Raw genomic sequence first — 18,447 nt, forward strand, 5'->3', positions numbered from 1 at the left:
CAGCTTACTAAAACAGAGTTATAGTCGATATGCTATAATTAAGCAAGTATTCATACATTCATACATTCCATATTCATTGAGCATAACAAATTGCCAATTAATATCATTAATAGATAGCCATAAAGTTCATACTATCGTTGAGAGGCAGGTATAGGCCTACTGGTGCATTTATCCAAAAAATACCATCAGTGGTACACAGGCTTCTTATCGTGGTATGTGAAATAATCACTGGCACGTTCATACATTTACATTTAGTCTTTCAAGGGGAAGTAAAATAAATAAAAATCTTAATGTTCTATGCGCACCCACTCGTCTAAACACAGCATTCTTATTATGTTTGTGGAATATGAATTAAGCAGCAAAATCCACTAATTTTTATCCTTATTATGGGGCGGCCATTTTTCCCCCTGCTGTTTACTGAAAATTTCAGCTCAGCGCTTAAAGCCCATTTGCAATGCTCGCATGGGTTGATTTCACATCAGTGTCAGACGTTTGCAGTTTTAATGTTTTTTTTTCTTGTCACATTTTGAACGTTAAAAATGTACTTGCGACATATATATATATATATATATATATATATATATATATATATATATATATATATATATATATATATATATATATATACATATATATATACTTTTATTTTGTTTTTGTTTTTTTCAAAATGTACACTGAATGGCAAATTTACCAGCTAACCAAAGTTGCCGCTTTCATTTTCCTTTTTTTTTTTTTTTTTTTTTTTTTTTTGTACCTTTGTAGTCTAATTAAAACCATCAAAGGGTAATTCAGGTTACACAACCATATTTAGAAAATAAATAAAAGTACACCACAATGAATCATACGTTGTTTGTTTGAATGCAATATGTTGGGAAATAATCAGAAAGTAAATTAATAATTTCGAGGATACATTTGGCAAAGTTGCGCGAATTGTCTTTTCTCCTAAAATAGCAATGATGCAACGCGGGTCAGAGAAAATCTGCATCACTTACTTGTCTTTGATATCATGTTTGCCTCGCAAAGCCATTTTTTGCGTTTGTCTTTCGACACCCGGAAACGAGCCCTGAGCGAGAGCTCTTCATGTAATCGCCTCTCTCTGCTGCTCACTGTAAACGTAAGGGACGTCACACGTCGAGCGCCGCACAGCAATCCGTCGCGACTGGACCTCCATCGAGGTTCTGCTCGGTACCATTTTACCTCCGGGTTTATCGTCTGACTTTTCGTGCCGACTTCACGTCCCCGCAGCGGCAAGCACATACGGTGCGGACTGCAGAACTATCTGGACTAACCGCCTGAAAACACTTGAGTGAACCGAAAGTTGAGTCGAGATGAGTGTGGAGGCGTACGGGCCGAGCTCCCAGACCCTCACCTTCTTGGACACCGAGGAAGCCGAATTGCTCGGAGCGGACACCCAGGGCTCCGAATACGACTTTACCGACTTCACCCTCCCGAGCCAGACTCAGACCCAGGGCCAAACTCAGAGTCAACTGGACGGCCAGGTTTGCATCACTTGTGTTTGCTCGGAAGAAACATCATCGCGCGCTGTAGACGTTAGCCGAAGCTAGTTAGCTTAGCTGCTAAAGCATTGCATGCTACGCTAACCCGCTATTATTATTGGACGTACGCGACTGTTAGCTTGTTGCTAAGCCACCCTTCCGACTAACCTCCGAAGTATTCATGTGTACCTTTGTTTGGTTTAAAATTTTGAATTCAATCCATGTATTTGTTACCGAATTGACTGAGATAGAAAAAACGCGTTTTGACAATATGGCGCCCTTGGCGAAACTTTGTTAGAGCGTCTTTTCCGCAATGTGATTTCTCGCCGCTAATATTAGCTTCGAGTTGTTAGCATAACATGTTATCGCTGTGCTGTGGTCGAGGTAAAGCTTGAGTTGTGCTGCAGGTGAACGGTCCCGATGAGGGGCTCCACAACGGCGGAGTGGAAGATTCTGTGGCCAAAGCCAGTCAGCTGTTGGCAGAACTCAATTTTGAGGAGGATGAAGAAGATGCCTACTACACTAAGGACCTGCCCGTGCACGCTTGCAGGTACACTCGACAGCAACACGTTGGCTAAATGCAGTTGAGATATACTACTGCAATTAAAGCACGTGCACAACCAAAGTCCAACGTTAAATTGCTGTAATTATCAGTAGTGCTTGAATGTGCAATTAATGAACTCCAAGTGTAATAACAGTCTTTACTTTTGCTCGTGTTTCTACTACAATACTGTCAATAGATGCCTTCTGCTAATGAGTACAGTACACTGTAGTGACTGTCTTGTGGCCTTCAGACATACTTCCTCTAATGTTGTTTTAACTTCCTTTGTGGAAGTACTGTATGCATGCATAAAAAATATTGTCATGACATTTTTTTTTCTTTGAATATTGTTCGTCACCACTCTAAAATAAGACTACTAACAGCCTATTCAAGAACATTTAACACGTGTATTTGTTTATTTGACTGCAAGTACTAAAATCAATATGTCTCACGCTTTTCTTTTTCAGCTATTGTGGCATTCACGATCCAGCATGTGTGGTTTACTGCAACACCAGCAAGAAGTGGTTCTGCAATGGCCGTGGAAATACATCTGGCAGGTCTGTGGCATCCTATCCGCACGTTAGTGGAACCTAAAACACCAAAACACAATCTCAACTCAACTCAACTTTATTTATAAAGCGCTTTAAGAACAGGCATTGCTGTATACAAAGTGCTGTACATAAACATAAGTTTTGCAGTAAACAAGAACAAAGCAAACATTTTGAAGTGCGAATACAGTTTTTTTTTGTTTTTTTGGACAAGTAAATACATTTTACATCAGTGAATAAATAAGACCTCTGACTTTCTTTGTAAGAAGTTAAACGCTTTATGATAAAATTGCTCACCCTTCCAAACGGGCATACTCAACTCAAGTTTATTTATATAGCGCTTTGAAACTGCCTGAACTGTCACAAAGCGCTTTACAGAAACACACACAAAAAACATGACATAAAACATTAACAACAGTACAATACAATCACAACAACTCAACATTCTTCCATCCCTACATACGCTTTGATGTTTGAAGCAGTTCTAGATGAAAGAGGACAGAATCAGTCTCCTTTCAGCAGTTGATCAGAGACGTGAGCTCAGCAAGAATGACGTCATACACGTTTGCTACAAGCTAAGTTTGCTTATAAGCTAGCTCATAAACAAGCAGTCGCTGCGTTCGCGATGAGCACCATACACACAAAAAGAATGGTCCAATTTTCCAGTCCCATCCAAACTGCCTCTCCTCCAAGCGCCGAACCTCCATCCAGTCCACGACCCGCGCACTCCACCGCGCTTAGCTAACAATGCGTAAAGGATGTGTGACACGGTGGTCAACATGCACAGGGCGGAGAGCTGCGCTCTACCTGTCAAGTCTCACGTGAGTCTCTTCACATTAACACCATTCAGAACAGCACCACTGAAATTATTTTTTTATGTGGATGATGAAAGTTACTTTAGCCCCATTGCTCTGAGCATACGCAACAGATGTTGCTTTCTAATGTTGCTATTATTTGCCTCCAAGGAAACTCAAATGCAGCTCTGCTTACCTTCAGCAAAGCAGCCACTGGCTAATTATCCCTCCATCCCTCTCACACACACACACACGCACCCACATTTTAAAGGAATACAAGACTTGTGAAAAACTAACCAACTATTCTGTGAACTGGTTAATTTCAACTCTTCCCTGAAAAAAAAATGTCAATTTATTTTGAGCAATTATGATTTTCATAGCACTTTTGATGATTATTTTTGCATTTAGCACAGTATCGGCCATTTTTCATTCCGTTTTCATCATCACTCTTTTCCTCTTTGCCATTTTCTTAATATTGCTGCGGTACCATCACACGACCTTTAAAATGTTTGAACTCAGAGGTCCCACTGTATGACAGAAAACATGAAATGCACACTTTGTAACCTTTCTCAACTCCTGACTTGTAGCCACATAGTGAACCATCTGGTGCGAGCCAAATGCAAAGAGGTGACACTTCACAAAGATGGACCTTTGGGAGAGACTGTGCTGGAATGTTACAACTGTGGGTGTCGCAATGTCTTCCTGCTGGGTTTCATCCCTGCCAAGGCTGATTCTGTAGTGGTACTGCTCTGTAGGTAAGTGACCAGGCCGATTTGTACTAAAACACTGTCTCTTATAAATTTGGTTTCTTGTGTCATAACTGATGGTCTGCAATTCACGTTTGAATAGATAATGAAGTGGAACAATACAGTAGTCATCAATTTGTCATCATTTCACATACTTTTAATTGTGGGTTTATTTTCAAAGCTATGCTTTTGGCAATATTATACTGTTAAACGTAAATGGTTGCTTGTCTATGTGCCCTGTGATTGGCTGGCACCATTAATATGATCCTGTCCGTCTGAACATTACATCTCCTCACAGACAGCCTTGTGCCAGCCAGAGTAGCCTGAAAGACATCAACTGGGATAGCTCCCAGTGGCAGCCGTTGATCCAAGACCGCTGTTTTCTCTCATGGCTGGTGAAGATCCCGTCGGAGCAGGAGCAGCTGCGTGCCCGGCAGATCACTGCCCAGCAGATCAACAAGCTGGAGGAACTCTGGAAGGTTAGGCTTTGGACATCCTCAAAGGCTATTCACTTAAGATACCATTGTCGAATGATGCAAGAGACTTTAAAAGCTGAAATTGGTGTCAGCCAGTGCCACAGCAGTTGTAATGCTTATTAATGTCTTTGCTTCAGGACAACCCCACTGCCACCTTGGAGGACTTGGAGAAGCCAGGTGTAGATGAGGAGCCCCAACATGTGTTGCTGCGCTATGAGGACGCCTATCAGTACCAAAACATTTTTGGTCCTCTGGTCAAACTGGAGGCTGACTATGATAAGAAGCTCAAGGAGTCTCAGGTATTTGTGTTGTGACTTATTTTAAGATACTTCACATATTTGTTAATACAAACGTGCTTATACTGCAGTTTTTCAAATTTAGTGTATACAAAGCTCGATATATATGTATATATATTTTTTTTTTACCTGCCTCTGTTCCTTGATTATATGTTTAACTTCACACTTCAGTATTCACTTTTGTATGCATTTGATTAAATCATTACCTCTCAGTTTTCATATTTTCCTTTTGCAGACTCAAGATAATATAACAGTAAGGTGGGACTTGGGACTGAATAAGAAGCGGATTGCATATTTCACTCTGCCGAAGACCGATTCAGGTGGTAATTCCTGAGATTTATTTCTTCCCAGTCATGCAGAAAGATCCTCATCTTATCTCCTCCCACTGACTGCGCACAACTTCCTCCAACCGCCATCATTTAGTAGCATGCATGCATGCATGCTTGGTTATGTTCTTTACTGACTTAGAGTCAGGTTTTGTGGTTTATTTTATTTATTTTAATAAATTGTGTCAGTGGACTCATTAGCAAGGCCATTTTTTGTTGACATGCGAATCATACTAATACAATACCCCTTCTGTTCTCTTCTGCCAAAATCAGATATGCGCTTGATGCAAGGTGATGAGATCTGCCTGCGCTACAAGGGAGACTTGGCGCCACTGTGGAAAGGGATCGGCCATGTCATCAAAGTTCCGGACAGTATCCTTTTCACAGTCGGCAGTTTCAGTGTCAGTTCACTCTCTTCCTTCCAAAAAAGAGCAGCCTTTAACCCCCTGAGGAGAAATTAATATGCCTCCAATAAAATCCACATTGGCAAGAGTTTCCAGACCTTCACAAAACAGCTATTTGATGCATATTCACCTCATGGCGTTATTGCGGTTTTACAGCTGAGTTTGTACAGTTGCCTTTCAAAGATGAAGAATTCCTTAACAGTTTCCTTTTACAGACTACGGGGATGAAATTGCTATTGAACTGCGGAGCAGTGTTGGAGCCCCTGTGGAAATCCCCCATAACTTCCAGGTGGACTTTGTGTGGAAGGCTACTTCCTTCGACAGGTAGGAGAGCCTCAGATTTTTAGATATGACTGTTTCAGCAGCTCTTTAGTAACTTCTAATGATTGCTGGTATTACCTAGCATGATGTGATGGTGTTTTAAAATGTAATTAGTCACCTCTTCATTTTTGCTAAGACTGAAAATTGGAATTCTGCGCGTGAATGGCAATGGGACATTGGGAAAAAAAATTACAGGATTCAAAATGTTTTACTGTATATGAAAAACATTTCGGACTAACATAACTTGGTAGACAAAACATTTGTCATGTTCCCTAGTAATGAGTAATCCCATACCAGCTGTGGCTTGTCATTTCTATTTCTTTTTAAGTGGTTGTCATCCGTGTCAGACGATGATGCTGACCATCCATGCTCGTTCTATTGCAGAATGCAGAGTGCTCTGAAGACCTTTGCAGTGGATGAAACCTCAGTGTCAGGATACATCTACCACAAACTTCTGGGTCACGAGGTGGAAGATGTTACCATCAAGTGTCAGCTGCCCAAACGCTTCACTGCCCAGGGCCTACCCGACCTCAATCACTCACAGGTCAGACTGTCAATCTTTTATTTTTATTTGCCTTCTTTGGATATCATCTCCAGTAGTTTGTTGCTAATTATTTATTGCGAAAAGGAGTTTAGGAAAATAACATTTTAAGTTTTAATAAATTTACTATGTCTGGATTATTCAGGCCCTTTTGGTGTTATTATTTGTAATATGTATTATTAATTGTGTGTTTGCGTGAGTAGGTTTATGCTGTGAAGACGGTGCTCCAGAGGCCTCTCAGCCTTATCCAGGGTCCACCTGGCACTGGCAAGACTGTTACGTCTGCCACTATTGTCTACCACCTGTCACGTCAAGGCAACGGGTAACAACCTTTTGAGTTTTTTCTTCTTACAGTACTTCTCAATTTTGTATATCATCCTCGTCAGTATCTACTGTTAAGTCTCTCTGTCCCTCTCCATTTCCTTGCTGTCTTTGTAGACCTGTCCTGGTGTGCGCTCCCAGTAACATTGCAGTAGACCAGCTAACCGAGAAGATTGACAAGACTGGCCTTAAGGTGGTCAGGCTATGTGCTAAAAGCCGTGAGGCGATTGAGTCACCAGTGTCTTTCCTGGCATTGCATAACCAGATCAGCAATATGGACAGGTCAGTCTATGGAAATCTAGTCCTTCTGCCCTTTCAAATTAAGAATATGAAAGCTTGCAAACACGTGCACATCTTCATATTTTGTGTTGCTATTACTTGCACTTTGTTACTACAGTAAAAAGGGTCCTTGGATTCACCAACACATGGTTATGGAGTAGTAAAGTCATAATTATAATAATTTTTTTCTGAAACGCTTCCAAGCCATGAATCAAAATCAGTCAAACGAAAAAAGCGCAAGTCGAATGATTTATTGTGCTACGTGGCAAATGATTCTTGCATCACGCAGTGCTCGCCATTTCTGACATTGAAATGTCAGTACCATCGTAAACCAAGGACCCCCCCTGTATTTGATCTGCTGTTATGTGGCTCTTCTGTAGTCACCCTGTGGTGTTTTCATTTTAGCATGCCAGAACTTCAGAAACTTCAGCAGCTGAAGGATGAGACCGGCGAGCTGTCTTCTGCCGATGAGAAGCGCTACAGAGCCTTGAAACGCACCGCTGAGAGGGAACTGCTGATGGTGAGTCCGATCAAAATGGCCCGTCTCCAAATGTGGTCTTTTCGTAGCTTTTTAATTTGAAGCTGCTCAGTTGACTTTGAGGTTGAGGTTTGTAATTTTCCACGTCATTTGCTTCAGAACGCGGATGTGATCTGCTGCACCTGCGTTGGCGCAGGGGACCCTCGCCTGGCCAAGATGCAGTTTCGCTCCATCCTGATTGACGAGAGCACCCAGGCCACAGAGCCTGAGTGTATGGTGCCTGTTGTGCTTGGAGCAAAGCAGGTGGGATTCTGAGAACAAAAGTTGTTGAGAATATAAAGGATATCTGGCTGAAGGTCATACAAATAGTACATTAGTGTCTGGTTTATGATGGTCCTGACATAAGACAATGCAAGGTTTTGAATGGTGCACAACGATTTTTTTAATTATAATTTTTATTTTTTTAATTGAACTGTTTAAAAGACCACATGGGGAAGGAAATTTGTCAGTTTTTCCCAACAGATTGGTACTTCCAACCAAAAATACACAGACAAAAAAGAATAGCATGAGCAGTGATTTTGGGATTAATACTGTTTAAGCTTGTGATGCGTCTGACACTACTAAGATCAATTCTCAAACTTAAACATCGATGTGTGTGATTCTTCCGTCATTTGAGGCCACAGTATTTGCAGTATCATTACAGAAGTGGTGTGGGTATTGTTTAGCAGACGTACACAAGGAGTTAATGCAATGGTTACATATTTACAGGTGCTGACAAAATCTAACAGTGGCAGTCAAAATTAATTCATTACACACAGATAAATACATTTGATGGAAACTATGTGTAAGTCTCAATTCAAGGTCATTGATCTGTGAATTAGAAAATTACATCCAATCACAAAATGAACAGAATTCGGAAAATATCGGCCAATCTGATAAAACTATCAGGTCGGTGAGAAGTCCAAATTTAAACCACATTTTCAAATTTAAAATGAATCAAATAGTACATTAGTGTCTGAACTTCACTATAATTGAATTTTTTTGTTCGAAATGTTCACTGTCAAATTTAAAAAAGTAAAACTGTATGGTAGTGAAAATATACTGTTTTAATAAGCTTCTTTGCAAACTCTGTTCCATGTCATCACATTTACCAATTTTGACCATGCTGTAGCTCATCCTGGTTGGTGACCACTGCCAGCTTGGTCCTGTGGTGATGTGTAAGAAGGCAGCCAAGGCCGGGTTGTCCCAGTCCCTGTTTGAGCGCTTGGTGGTTCTGGGGATCCGGCCAATTCGCCTTCAGGTCCAGTACCGAATGCATCCAGCTCTCAGCGCCTTCCCCTCGAACATCTTCTATGAGGGCTCCTTGCAGAATGGCGTCACTGCAGGTTTGTTGCTGTCAAATGGTTGGGTAGAAGAATAAATAAGATTAAAAAACACACACAAGCGCTCTCTACTATTTTTCAGCTGATCGCATCAAGAAGGGCTTTGACTTCCAGTGGCCGCAGCCAGACAAGCCCATGTTCTTTTATGTGACTCAAGGTCAGGAGGAAATTGCAAGCTCTGGAACCTCCTACCTGAACAGGTAAACATTCCACATACATACAGTGGGAAGAAAAAATATGTGGATATTTGGATAAATTGGTCATAAAATCATCATCAAAATCACTTGTGCTCACATTTATAATTGGAACAGTCAACACTTTGTTGAATTCAGTGAATTAATGTTTTCTTTTTTGTTTTTCTTGTAAGGACTGAGGCTGCAAATGTGGAGAAAATCACCACCAGGCTTTTGAAGGCGGGTGCCAAGCCTGACCAGATTGGGATCATCACCCCATATGAGGGTCAGCGTTCCTACCTGGTTCAGTACATGCAGTTCAGTGGTTCTCTGCACACAAAACTCTATCAGGTCTACATTCTTTTCTTGTTTCCCTAATTAAATATTCTTTCCCACTACGAAAGATTGCACATACAAGTAACACTGTTCTATTCTCTTAATCCACAACAGCAAGTGGAAATCGCAAGTGTGGATGCCTTCCAGGGCCGAGAGAAAGACTTCATCATCCTGTCATGCGTTCGCGCCAATGAGCATCAGGGCATCGGCTTCCTGAATGATCCACGGCGACTTAATGTGGCTTTGACCAGAGCCAAGTACACAACACCTCTACTTTTGGTTCTGTTTATTGTCACGGCAGAAAAATGTTTTTTCCTCTGAAATGACTGTCTGGTTCTTCTGTGAAGATACGGAGTGATTATTGTGGGGAACCCTAAGGCGCTTTCGAAGCAGCCCCTGTGGAACAACCTGCTGAACAACTACAAAGAGCAGAAAGTGCTGGTGGAGGGACCTCTCAACAACCTGAGGGAGAGCCTCATGCAGTTCAGCAAGCCACGCAAGCTGGTCAACACCATCAATCCTGTGAGTTGCTCGGGAGATGACAGCGTTGCAACTCTTTTAACTTCTGCTACTCAACTCAACAAAAATGTTTTTTTGTTTTTTTTCCCTCTCTCTCTCTCTTTGGTGTTGTTTTTAGGGCGGACGTTTCATGAGCACTGCGATGTATGACGCCCGTGAAGCTCTTATTCCCGGGTCTGCCTACGACCGCAGCAGTACTGGTGCTTATTTTTATAAAAATATCCACATTTGTTAAGTTTTTTGTTTGTTTTTTTTTTTTTGGGGGGGGGGGGTTGTTTTTTACCAGGACTGCATTTAATTCTTCAATCTTTTTTTTTTTGGAAGTTGGTCGCCCGTCCAACATGTACTTCCAAACTCACGACCAGATTGGGATGATTGGGGCGGGCCCTGGTCACATGGCCGCGATGAATCTCCCGATTCCCTTCAACCTGGTGATGCCCCCCATGCCTCCGCCCAGTTACTTAGGCCAGACTAACGGCCCCACTGCAGGTATGCCACTGCAAATAGAAAGACCTTTGAGGCACATCATAAGGTGGAGAAATATGAAAATCATTTTCCATGACCTGTGTGACGCATTCAGGCCGTGGAGCTATGAAGGGCAATAAGCCAGGACGTGGCGGGCGCCAGAGGCCCCGTGGCTCAGCGGTCCAAGGTGCCAGTCACGGGCCAAACAGCCAAGCCAGCCAGGACGGGGCCTCCCAGCCCTTCTCGCAGGGGCCGCTGACTCAAGGCTACATCTCCATGAGTCAGCCTTCCCAGATGAGCCAGCCTGGTCTCTCCCAGCCGGAACTGTCCCAGGTAACGCATCGCTGACAGTGTCGTGGACGGTGCATTTTTGGGTTATTTGAGTTGGTTGGTAAAAACATGTTGGCGCTGATGGAACAATAAGCCTTTCTGAGAACGAAACTGGCAGTTATACCAGGTAACAGAGGTAGAATCGACGTTATTTTTGAACCTTTATTCTGCCAATGCACATATTTTCCTTTGGAAATCTCATGGCACGCCACCAAACAAAAATAACACTAAAACATTTGACAACTAACTTCGAAACTGTTCTCCCAAATTACATACTAGGAATGTTTGATACCACTTTTTTTTTTTTTTTTTTCTAATTTCTAGTTCCTCTCTTCCTGTTCGCTGTGAGTACAGATACGGATATCTGATATCGGTACTCGCTCATCCCTAGTACCTAGTAGCAAAGTAAAATCTGAGCATGGGTAAATTTGCAAATAATGAACCGCGGGTGTGTAATCATTTTCTGACCAGTTAAGTAAAATTTCCCACAGCTAATTACCGTATTTCCACAACCGTAAGGTGCACCGTATTAAAAGGCGCAGTCTCAGGTGCTATTCCTGTATTCGAAGCACGTAAAGCGCAGGCACGGTTAAAGATACGCCTAGCTCAAAACATATGGTAGCATGCGTTCACGCTAAAACATAAACTGGCATGCATGCATGCTCGCGTATGTTTTTAAAAAGGCGGCGGAGCTAAACTCGGTTGTACTTCATTGAAGTATTTAACAATGTAAAACAGCGAGTTAATTTGTACTTGAAGTATATAACAACATACGTTACTTTTGATCCTCATTCACAAATCCCTCAAAGTCCTCATTTTCTGAAACGAACAGCTTGGCAAGTTCACCATCAATACGCCAGTTTGCCTCTCGTTATTGTAGTATTGTCAGTGTCAGTCTCGTTCTTTTGCGAACGCTCGATTAGTGCAAGCAGACACGTTTAGCCCAAGCATGCACAATCCATTCACAAATTGTGGCGTAACTCTAGCAGTTCCCTAAAGTGAAAGCAGTGAAGATGCGTCCAACTGTATCTTACATACACGAAACTTGGCCCTGGTTGAAGACTGGCAGGCATGAGAAACCGAAAGACTCATGTCATGTTTTAGTTGAGTCTTTCAGGTTCTCATGCCTGCCAGTCCTCAACCAGGGCCGGAATTCCTGTATATAAGCAATATGTCATCAGAAATGCTCGTACACAGACATTCAAAGTCACACAACCACATTTACAGATTTTGGAACTCTGTGCACACAAAAGGCGCACCTCACCATCAGGCACATTTTTGATAAAATTTAAGACTTAAGTGCACCTTATAGTCATGAAAATACTAATATCTGTGCCATGGCATATAGGTCGACAATCATTGCCTTAGATCAAATGTTTTTGTTTTAACTCCCAACACGTTTTTTGTGTCATTCTACAGGACAGTTACTTGGGTGACGAGTTCAAGTCCCAAATCGACGTGGCTTTGTCCCAGGACTCGACTTACCAGGGTGAACGTGCATACCAGCATGGTGGGGTGACCGGCCTGTCACAGTACTAGAGTGTAAGTGCTGCAAATTGTACATTTGAATGGGATTCTTTTGAATGCGCCAATCAGTTGTATGCTATTGATAAATTATCATTACTGAAAGCAGCTGCAAGTGCATCACAGTAAATTGGAATATCATGAAAAACTGAATATGGAAAAAAAAATGAAACTGTAAATATACTGCAAACTATGATACTAAAGCAGTTTAATATTTTTAATTATTTTTGCATTTACCCTCATATCTGCATTACAGATGATGTGATCAATAATTCAATTCAAAAGGGAAACTCGTATAGATTCATAACACACACACGGAAATATCTTGTGATTTTATTTGTCATAATTATGGCTGAAAGTTCACATAAACACCAAATTCACTATCAGCAAATTTAAATATCAAAAGAAATATGACAAGGAAACAGGGTTCATCAAATTAGGTAGGAATTATCTTTAAAGAATGTTTTCTGAGTGTCACTTGACTTGACAATTTGAACTACTGAAATAAATATACCCGGGTCAACAAAAATATAAACGCAACACATCTGTTTTTGCTCCCATAATTTATGAGATGAACGCAAAGATCTAAAACGTATTCCACACACACAATATCACCATTTTTCTCATTGTTTACAAGCTAATTTAAATCTGTGATAGAGAGCACTTCTCCTTTGCCGAGATAATCCATCCCACCTCAGAGGTGTGCCATATCAAGATGCTTAGGCAGCGTAATTAGTGCACAGGTGTGCCTCAGACTGTCCTCAATAAAAGGACACTGAAAAGGGGGGCGGGTCTCTGGTTTTCTAGGTCCGTCAGACCCCCACCCCCCATGAAACAAAACTGCACCTTTCAGTGTAAACAGACAGAAATGAACCTAAGTTACTGAGAGGCACCTGCATTTGTGTTATTTTGGTTAAACTGTGTGTTGTCATCTTTGCAGGTTGCTTGAAGAAGTGAGCTAGGCTTGAGCTGAGCTTAGTTCACTAGCTTTTTAATCTGGGAAATAATAAAATCATAAAATGGATACCTGTTTTCCTCTGCTACAACCGAAGCACCACCGAGTGAAAGCGACGGAATAGCAAACCAATGACCAGCGAGAGAAATAAGAGGGTAGAAGACGAGGGCACGGAGAGACGGGCGAGGAGGAGGCGAAAGGCCGGTGGACGGGCAAGGAGCCGGGCACCGACGGCGGTGCGACGAGCGAGGAGGGAAGTCGACAAGATGGCCACGTGTTGTCGAGCTGCCGAGGGGAAGCGAGGGGACACGCCGACGGCCTCGAGGCTTAAACGCCAACCCACACGTTCAACAAACACGCCGGGAACGACGGCGGCTGACGCCCCACGTTTTCCGGCTGAAATTGAAGAATTGGTCCTCTAGACTTGCACGAGGCAGGATCGCACCAAGTGATCCAACAGGCAACGCAAAAAAAAATAAAAAGTCATCCTAAAAAGTCCAACTCAAGAAAAGTCCTGGACCGATCTAAATTTGTTCGATATTGGGAGAAGGGTCCGAAAATCCTCAGCGGCCTCTGAAGGAAAAGCGGCAGTCGACATACATTCTCTCTCTCCCCCTCTCGGAGAGGAAAGGAAACACTTTCTGTGCTGGACACTGACGATCTGGAGCCTGGAACTGAGAAACCTACCATTTGCCTTGGAGACCACTGGCTCTTTTACAAGGTCTTCTAATGGAGTGGTTTTGCACCACGCGTCAGTGGTGCACTGGCTTAGGGGATTTCAGACTTTTTCCAAGGCATGACACACAATTCCCACCCATGCCGCACTCTTTGAGACCATTTTCTTCTCTGAAGTAGCTTTCCAATTACTGAGCACAAAATTGAAAAAGAAAAAAAAACAAAAAAAGTGATTTAATCTAACCTGACCAGCATTGAATATCAAGTCTTTGTTTCAGTCAAGGCTATTGCTTTCTTTAATCTTTTCAACGCAGTGTTGACTCGTCCACACGTGAACTCTTTGCTTAAATTGGGAAACTCCTGTGTGTGAATTTATTGAGGTGAAGGAAGAAGCTTGTTCATTAGTATACACACACGCACATGACGGGAAGAAAAGGAAGGTGGCTTGGGAAGAAATGGACAACAATTAGGTTTGCAAATATGCACAGTTGCTGCAGTGAAGCTGATGGTTGTCACTCAGCCAGAGAAGAAAACTTAAGACCAAATCTCCAAATGTTTGTTTTGTTGTTTTTTTTTTTTTTTTTTACATCTGGAGTTGCAGCCATCAAACTCCTAATAATCCTTAGGGACCCTTTTTGAGTGAATTGAAATGCACTCTGATAGATCTGAACACGAGGCCGTCAGCGCTGACTGGTTGGCCGATGGTGGTGTTTCACCTTGAATCAGTGCCTATACATTTGTAAAATGAAATGGCTGCAGCACAAGCATGAATGTACTGTAGTTGTCAGGTCCAAAAAAAACCAGCATCCAAGCCCTTTGACATCACAGGGCTCATTTTTTGTTTTTATACGTACAGTATAGGAATGAGGCCAGATGATGGTAGAAGCCACCTTCCTTCTCTGGGGTGAAATCAATGGAAGGCGGGAGACTTTTTGTTTTTCTGTGGACTTTCGATGAATGCAATGGAGACTTGCCCGTGTTGTGGAGTTCATTTGCTTTTTGATTCGTTTGCTTTTGTTGTTTATTTTGCGCAGTCGGGTGTCTCCTTTTACTAGTTTGTAGCAATTTGTTCCCAACAGGAATGTTTTCATTAGACTCTCAAACTCTGCTCGTGGTTCCAGTTTTATCAAGTATAGATTTAGTTTTTACCTTCCGCAGAAAAGTTGTGCTTGATCTGTTTCTAACATGTAACGGCTTTAAAAAAAAAAAAATACTGCTTACGTTCTGTTATCAGAGCCAAAGTGTTTGCATCGTATAAGTGTAGTGATCTGTTGAACTTTTGAATTTTTCCCCATGGAAATGTCAACATCTAAAGGCAGCACTTAAACGGAGACATCCATCAGTTTGATGTAAATATGAAGTACAAGCGAGCGGTCTCATTTGTTGTGAAGTGATCGACTCAAACGCTGCCAAGAACTGAATATTTCATTTATAGTATAAAATTGATGTCTGTTTGGTTTGCAGATGTTCACAAAGTATTTGATATTGCACAGTAATAAAAGATCAATCCCCTGACAAGTGTCAATCTGTTCCTTTTTTTGTCTTTTTCTTCATATGTTTGCTGTTTCTTTTGAGCTGTACTCGTTTTTTCCCCTCAATATTCTTCTGGATTCGCTCTTGGAACTTCTTTTTCTGGTTCCTGATTTTCTCCAGTTCGGCTTTCCTCTTTGCCTCCATGTCTGGATCCTGGAATTAGACAAAAATAAATCACACAAATTTAATCCCCTTCAATAAGTATTTGTTCCAAGAAGTTGTCACTTTTTTTTTTTTTTTTTTTTTTGTCCAACACCCAAAATAGTAAATGTATTCAATTAGAAACCTGCAGTTTTGGTTGCATAGTGTTTGACTACAATTTTTTATTTAAAAAAACAAAACAAAACAATGGCATAAACGTGAAACTTGACACAAAGTTACATAATTTCAAAAGAAAATGACTTGCCTTTCCTTCCAGGATCATCTGCTTCCTCTTATTGATCTCCTTTTTCTCATCAAAATCTGTTGACTCCAGTCTCTATGGAGAAAAAAAAAAAGTGAGACAGGCCATTGTCTTATTTTGGATGAAAACTGAACACAAGGCAGGGGATTCAATGGCAGCGAATGAAGCAAAGCGCATACTATTTCACATTCTCGTTTGGTCACGTTGACCTGCGTGAGGATCTTCAGGACTTCTTTCTCCTCCACTGCAAACTCCTTCATTTTAGTCTCTGGAAAAAAAAAAGTTATTAAACTGACAATGTAATTAACAATGACGACATAACTAACCAGCTATCTCACCCATTCGTAAACTAAAATTGAGAGATCATGAGAACTGTTCATTACATTAGCGACTTACGACTTTGCTGTTCGATGGCATGCACAAGATGGATGTCATACTGCGTCACCAGTGTGATGGACACCCCGTTCCTGCCTGTAGACGAGTCAGACAACGTGAGGATTCCGTGACCATACACTCATTGTTGCACATACTATATGCGTTGAACCTGCTCTGGCTGTTCGGCCCACCCTGTGGATGTAGGTTTTTGGCAGGCCAGGGGTGTTGTGATTGATGACAACCTGTACAGATGGAATATCCAAGCCCCTGTTGCAAAGTCAACGATGAGTGTGCATGATGTAATGAAAGCTGATACTCCACAATCCACCATATGGGAGCTTCTTACCTGGAAGCTACGTCTGTGGCAATGAGGATTTTATAGACGCTGGCCTTGAACTTGGCGAGATTGGCGAATCGTTGTTTCTGGAATGCCAAATAGGAACGTTCACCTCTCATACTGCCATTTCCATCAGTCTCCACTTAGTTCCAATGAGTTCCTTACCTGCTTCATCATCGAGTGGAGGGAGATCGTGGGGAAGTCAAATTGCCGAAGCATCATGGTGAGAATTTGACAGCTCCTGTGGGAAATCAAAACCACATCTTTTTGGACCAATCACAGAGAATCATATGAAACACTTATAGGAGAAATATTACCATCAAGCAAATGAAAACTTTTAAAATCATTAAAAGTGGCTTAAGTAGTCTTACTTGCACGTGTTGGTGAAGATAATGATTGACCAGTCGTTGTGCTCATCCGTGAAGGTCTGGATCAGGTGGACCAGGTATGCGTCCTTCACCTTCTCCGGAGTCAGGATGTACCTCTGGTCCAACTCCTCCACCGTGCGCGTCCTGATAGTAACATCGACACGTAAACCAGCGGACTACCACGGGTGTCGTCACGCCACGTGATCTGCGGGACCCTCACTCTGACGTGCTCTCCCAGAAGAAGGGTCTGTTCATGGCGATGCTCTTCAAGTCCTGCAGCGTGTCAGTGAGCGTGGCACTGAACAGAAGAGTCTGCCGTTTGGCTGGCAGCACCTCGAGGATCACCTCCAGGTCTTTGGTGAAGTCTGTGCAGCCCTGCTCCAGCAGCCGGTCTGCCTCGTCTAAGATCTGTCAGGCAAAATGTCACCAAGCAGGACAAAGACTTAAATATATGAAGCATACATCCATCTTTTCCAGGTATTTCCTTTCCATGTTTTGTTGTGAACTCACCAAGAATTGAATTTTCCTCATGCTGAAGGTGTTGGAGCTCCGGATGTGATCGGCGAGTCTGCCTGGCGTAGCTACGACCACGTGAGGCTGGTTGGAAAGCTCCAGGGCCTGAGTCACCATGTCTGTTAGTGAACACAGCACCTCATAAATTGCATTGTTTGGAGTTTACTGCTGCTCACACTGACTACACGTACCCATTCCACCTACGACGATGCAGTCGCGCAGACCCAGCGGCTTCCCCAGGACTCGAAATTGCTCTGCAATTTGGTATGCCAACTCCCTGAAATATATGATGTGAATGTTCCCTAAAATAAATGACACTAAAGTGCAAGACGTGTAATCCAGCAGCACCAACCTGGTGGGCGTCAACACCAGGCAGAAGATGCCGTAAGGGTCGTCTGACAGTTTCTGTAGCACCGGAAGCACAAACGCAGCTGTCTTCCCGCTTCCGGTTTTGGCACAGCCCATACAATCGCGACCTAGGAGCAAAAATCACGAAATACTGTACATGGTAGTCCACCGACATTGTTTTGTTTGTTTGTTTTTAAATACAGTATAAAATGGTTATTTTCGTTTTGTGTCAGATTAACAATAAACGTCAATTGCATTTCCAAGCATTTCACCAGCCATGTTATGAAACAAATACGATTTGAACAGCTCTCGAAATACATTTACATATAAGTTTGTTAGTATTTACGCAAGTAGTTGACTTACCTTGTAGAATAGCTGGCATGCAGTTTTCCTGGACAGGAGTCGGTTTGTTGATGCCCAGCTGCTTACACTGTTTAATGAGCCAGTCAGAGAGCCCGAGCGACGAAAAGTCACTCATTTTTGTAATTATGTCACTCCCTGGAACTTTAAACACGCATGAGTAATGAAAAAAATACGAAAAGACAGCCTCATGTGCTTTCCTGAATTTCACAACATGGATGACATTCTTCTTCGCCGGGAAATAACAGACGGTAGGTTGAGAATACACATGGGCTCCTCTAGTG

General features: G+C 42.2%; 2 protein-coding genes across 3 annotated transcripts; one reads left to right on the forward strand and one right to left on the reverse strand.

Moving 5' to 3' along the window:
• The first annotated feature begins 1,052 nt into the window (after positions 1–1,052).
• upf1 (UPF1 RNA helicase and ATPase) lies at positions 1,053–15,451 on the forward strand. 2 transcript variants are annotated; one of them, XM_077535468.1, is made up of 24 exons: positions 1,053–1,499; positions 1,904–2,046; positions 2,505–2,594; positions 3,967–4,134; positions 4,424–4,604; positions 4,739–4,900; positions 5,133–5,220; positions 5,497–5,595; positions 5,843–5,951; positions 6,333–6,492; positions 6,693–6,811; positions 6,928–7,092; positions 7,495–7,609; positions 7,727–7,870; positions 8,739–8,952; positions 9,032–9,149; positions 9,317–9,473; positions 9,573–9,715; positions 9,806–9,980; positions 10,096–10,177; positions 10,302–10,466; positions 10,558–10,775; positions 12,192–12,314; positions 13,237–15,451. In XM_077535468.1, the coding sequence occupies exons 1-23, from the start codon at positions 1,329–1,331 to the stop codon at positions 12,309–12,311; spliced, it is 3,306 nt and encodes a 1,101-aa protein (XP_077391594.1). In that variant the 5' UTR covers positions 1,053–1,328; the 3' UTR covers positions 12,312–12,314; positions 13,237–15,451. The 2 variants fall into 2 exon arrangements, with proteins under 2 accessions (XP_077391594.1, XP_077391595.1); XM_077535469.1 differs by having other exon boundaries at positions 5,133–5,217.
• ddx49 (DEAD (Asp-Glu-Ala-Asp) box polypeptide 49) lies at positions 14,486–18,427 on the reverse strand. The gene is made up of 13 exons (XM_077535470.1): positions 18,167–18,427; positions 17,808–17,931; positions 17,647–17,732; positions 17,453–17,574; positions 17,163–17,350; positions 16,946–17,086; positions 16,740–16,815; positions 16,584–16,660; positions 16,407–16,504; positions 16,259–16,333; positions 16,042–16,130; positions 15,866–15,937; positions 14,486–15,612 (listed from the first exon to the last, which is right to left on the reverse strand). The coding sequence occupies exons 1-13, from the start codon at positions 18,279–18,281 to the stop codon at positions 15,448–15,450; spliced, it is 1,428 nt and encodes a 475-aa protein (XP_077391596.1). The 5' UTR covers positions 18,282–18,427; the 3' UTR covers positions 14,486–15,447.
• Positions 18,428–18,447: the final 20 nt, after the last annotated feature.

This window comes from Festucalex cinctus, chromosome 10 (assembly GCF_051991245.1).
Source record: "Festucalex cinctus isolate MCC-2025b chromosome 10, RoL_Fcin_1.0, whole genome shotgun sequence".
NCBI classification, from domain to species: domain Eukaryota; kingdom Metazoa; phylum Chordata; class Actinopteri; order Syngnathiformes; family Syngnathidae; genus Festucalex; species Festucalex cinctus.

Coding starts and splice junctions, on each gene's coding strand:
- upf1 (XM_077535468.1), top strand. CDS start 1,329: ATGAGTGTGGAGGCGTACGGGCCGAGCTCCCAGACCCTCACCTTCTTG. Junction 5,221..5,496: donor GCCGAAGACCGATTCAGGTG/GTAATTCCTGAG, acceptor TGCCAAAATCAG/ATATGCGCTTGATGCAAGGT. Junction 7,871..8,738: donor TTGTGCTTGGAGCAAAGCAG/GTGGGATTCTGA, acceptor ACCATGCTGTAG/CTCATCCTGGTTGGTGACCA.
- ddx49 (XM_077535470.1), bottom strand. CDS start 18,281: ATGAGTGACTTTTCGTCGCTCGGGCTCTCTGACTGGCTCATTAAACAG. Junction 17,733..17,807: donor CTGGTGTTGACGCCCACCAG/GTTGGTGCTGCT, acceptor CATATATTTCAG/GGAGTTGGCATACCAAATTG. Junction 17,087..17,162: donor TTCTGGGAGAGCACGTCAGA/GTGAGGGTCCCG, acceptor TGTTACTATCAG/GACGCGCACGGTGGAGGAGT.